This window comes from Triticum urartu, chromosome 2A, assembly GCF_056163025.1.
Source record: "Triticum urartu cultivar PI428250 chromosome 2A, HENAU_Tu73, whole genome shotgun sequence".
Taxonomy (NCBI): Eukaryota; Viridiplantae; Streptophyta; class Magnoliopsida; order Poales; family Poaceae; genus Triticum; species Triticum urartu.
Window position 1 is genome coordinate 63,902,036 of NC_141874.1, and position 3,147 is coordinate 63,905,182.

Sequence of the window (3,147 nt, forward strand, 5' to 3'; positions counted from 1 at the left end):
TGCCCTGGGGGGTTTATATAGGCCTACCCCCAGGGGTACAATGGTAATCCGGCTGGACGCGGGCCCAGCCGTCAGTCTCTCTGGCCGCCGTCTTATCCGCCGACTCCTGGGGCCCGCCGACTGGTGGGCCCCGCCGACTGGCTCGGTACGGAGCCGACAGGCCGCGTCCGCCACGGGCGGGTCTTGCCGGCTGTAGATTACTGTAGCCGTGCCTCTAATGACGCGGGCTCGGTCATGGGGTCGTGGCGACAGCTCCGCCGTCTGGCGGGCAATCACTGTGGCCACTCCCTGTCGCGTCTGGTTAATGGCGCGTGGGGCCCGTGGGAGGGGCCCACCGACTCATGGGGGCCGACTCCCAACTGGGCCGACTGGTGGCCCTCTCGCTGTCTTCCGTACGCCCGCCGACTGGTGGGACCCGTCGTCCCTGGGTCGTACAGGCAGGCCGTCGTGGGCACAGGACTCCGCCCACTGGGGCTGACGTCAGGGCCGGCATGGCAACAGTGTCGCGCCGGGCGGAGATCTCCGCGGGTACGACGTACTGTGGCCACGCCTGCCCTTGGAAAAGGGTGGGAGTGGACCTTACTGTGGCCACTCCCCGTCCCGTCCCTCTTTATGAGGGCATGGGGGTTGTTGGCGTCGCGGGCCGACTACCCCGATGTCTTGAAAGGTTCTGAGTTTGGGTTAGCCTACCCGTGGCCCATTACTCCGACACAGTGTGTGTGTGAGCTTCTCCCTTCCACCCTTGATCGTGTGTGCGGCGTGCGTGTCGGTCGCGTGGTCGATCGATCATGTCGATGGCACAGCAAGGGCAGGGCGCGGTGACGTTGCTGCCGCCGGAGTTCCGGTTCCACCCAACGGACGAGGAGCTCATCCTGCACTACCTCCGCAACCGCGCCACCGCCGCGCCGTGCCCGGTCCCCATCATCGTCCACGTCGACATCTACAAGTTCGATCCACGGGACCTCCCTTGTAAGTTCTCAACCAATCAACCGATCACCGCTGTATGTAGTCCCTGCTCTGCTCACCATGGTTCGACTCTGATGATGAAACCGCAGTCCAGGCGGTGTACGGCGACTGCCAGTGGTACTTCTTCAGCCCGCGGGACCGCAAGTACCCCAACGGCATCCGCCCCAACCGCGCCGCCGGCTCCGGCTACTGGAAGGCCACTGGCACCGACAAGCCCATCCACGAGGCCGCCACCGGCCAGGGCGTCGGCGTCAAGAAGGCGCTCGTCTTCTACAAGGGCCGCCCGCCCAAGGGCACCAAGACGGCCTGGATCATGCACGAGTACCGCCTCGCCGCCGCCGTCAACACCTACAAGTCCATCAAGTTCCGCAACGTCTCCATGAGGGTACGTGACGTCCATCCCACTTGCTTCCATAAATTAGTTCTCGTTTAGTTCGTTACCGGCGGCACCGGCCATACCCGCGTGCAACAGTGTCACGCGGCTTGCATGCATCCTATCCTGATCCTCTTGGCGCCACGGCCCACGCGTTTGCTTTGTTGCACGGTTGCACCGGCGTGCCGTTGCAGCGTTGATCGCTAGAAATGCATCCATCTTTATTTAATGACCGAATTACCCTCTAACCTGAGATGACTGTGATTAGTAGTACTATCAAGCTAATAGTATCATATCACATCGAGCTGTACTTTGATGAATGATACCTTATGAGTGAGCACGAGAGATGCTTAATTTGTTTTCCTCTGCTTTGATTGGAGAAGGGAACAGCTTTGCGATTGATGGGTAGCTAGCTAGTGGCATGGCGTGCAGTTGGATGACAGCCATAGCTAGTGGCAGCCATTGATTCGTCAAGTTCAATAGCTTTCGACAACGATAGGCATGGCGGTACCGGCACCGATATTGATATATGTTGTTCACATGTGTGCAGCTGGATGACTGGGTGCTGTGCCGGATCTACAAGAAGACAGCCCTGGCGTCGCCGATGGTGCCGCCGCTCGCTGACTACGACCACATGGCCGACCACGATGCCCTCTGCGGCGGCGGTGCCTTCACCGACGCCACCTGCAGACCCATGATAAGGCAGCAGCACCACCAGCAGCCGCTCGCCGGGAGGCTCCCGGCGTTCCCGTCCTTCTCCGAGCTGTTCGACGACTACGCGTTCGCGCAGATCTTGGACACCGACGTCGAGCACGGCGCCACCCACCACCTCGCCGTACACCCCTCCCTAAAGCAGCTCCTCCCCGTCGGCGACAGCAGGCACGTAGTGGAGCCGTCGTACTACGCACCGTCGTCGTCGTCGTCGGACGCCAGCGGCGGGAGCGCGGGGAAACGCAAGGCCGCGAGCCCGGGAGAACACGCCACGCGCCAGCCGTCGGCCAAGAAGCTCAACGGGTCGTGCTTCGACACGCCGCCGCAGTCGGCGAATGGCTGGCAGGCCGTGGCGTCCGTGCTGAGCGGCCTCAACCATCACATGCTTCCTCAGTTCTACGCTGCTCTTCACCACCCTTCTTCAGGATCTTCAGCATATCCGGGAGCTGCTCTGCGAGCTGGGTGATGGCGTTCGTTGGACGAAAGAAATCTTATACGACCTGGCCGGCAATGCTACAGTCACGGATTAATACGGGGGGTTTACGGAGTGTTTGTGATTTGTCAAGTGCTAATTAAGGATGACAATTTTATCCACGGATATGGATATTCATGGATATCCGACCAGAATAGATAGGGTTTGGATATACTTTTGTGTCCATAGATAGCGTCCAAACCCGACCCGATTGTTTGCTGGTAGGGCATGGATATAATCTTGTACCCGTGGGTATACCCAAACCCGATCCTATAGTATGACTTAATGAGCAAAAATCTACTATCCCTACCCCACAATCACATGTCCCACTATAATTTTACACATTGTTATCTAAAAGATGCAAAAGAAGTTACATAATCCCCGTTGTAAGTTTTATTAGTTGACATTCAATCCCCTCCGTAGAATACTCCAACGCCCCTTTCCTTATTTTTATCTTGTTGTTAAATGACTCGTCATTCTCGTCTGTTAGAAAAATACTAAATGAAGTTAGAATGTCATTGAATGTTGATTTACCATAAGTTAATGTATACCATAAGTGAAGCCTAGCCTACCACAAGGTGAAGAATAGAAGAGCTTATGTTAACATTGTGTTATATCATATTTA

General features: G+C 57.3%; 1 protein-coding gene across 1 annotated transcript; it reads left to right on the forward strand.

Annotated features, from left to right (window-relative positions):
* The first annotated feature begins 528 nt into the window (after nt 1-528).
* LOC125535610 (NAC domain-containing protein 58-like) lies at nt 529-2,706 on the forward strand. Its single transcript, XM_048698671.2, has 3 exons — nt 529-969; nt 1,056-1,351; nt 1,890-2,706. Exons 1-3 carry the CDS (start codon nt 789-791, stop codon nt 2,514-2,516), a joined length of 1,104 nt encoding a protein of 367 aa, XP_048554628.2. The 5' UTR covers nt 529-788; the 3' UTR covers nt 2,517-2,706.
* Nucleotides 2,707-3,147: the final 441 nt, after the last annotated feature.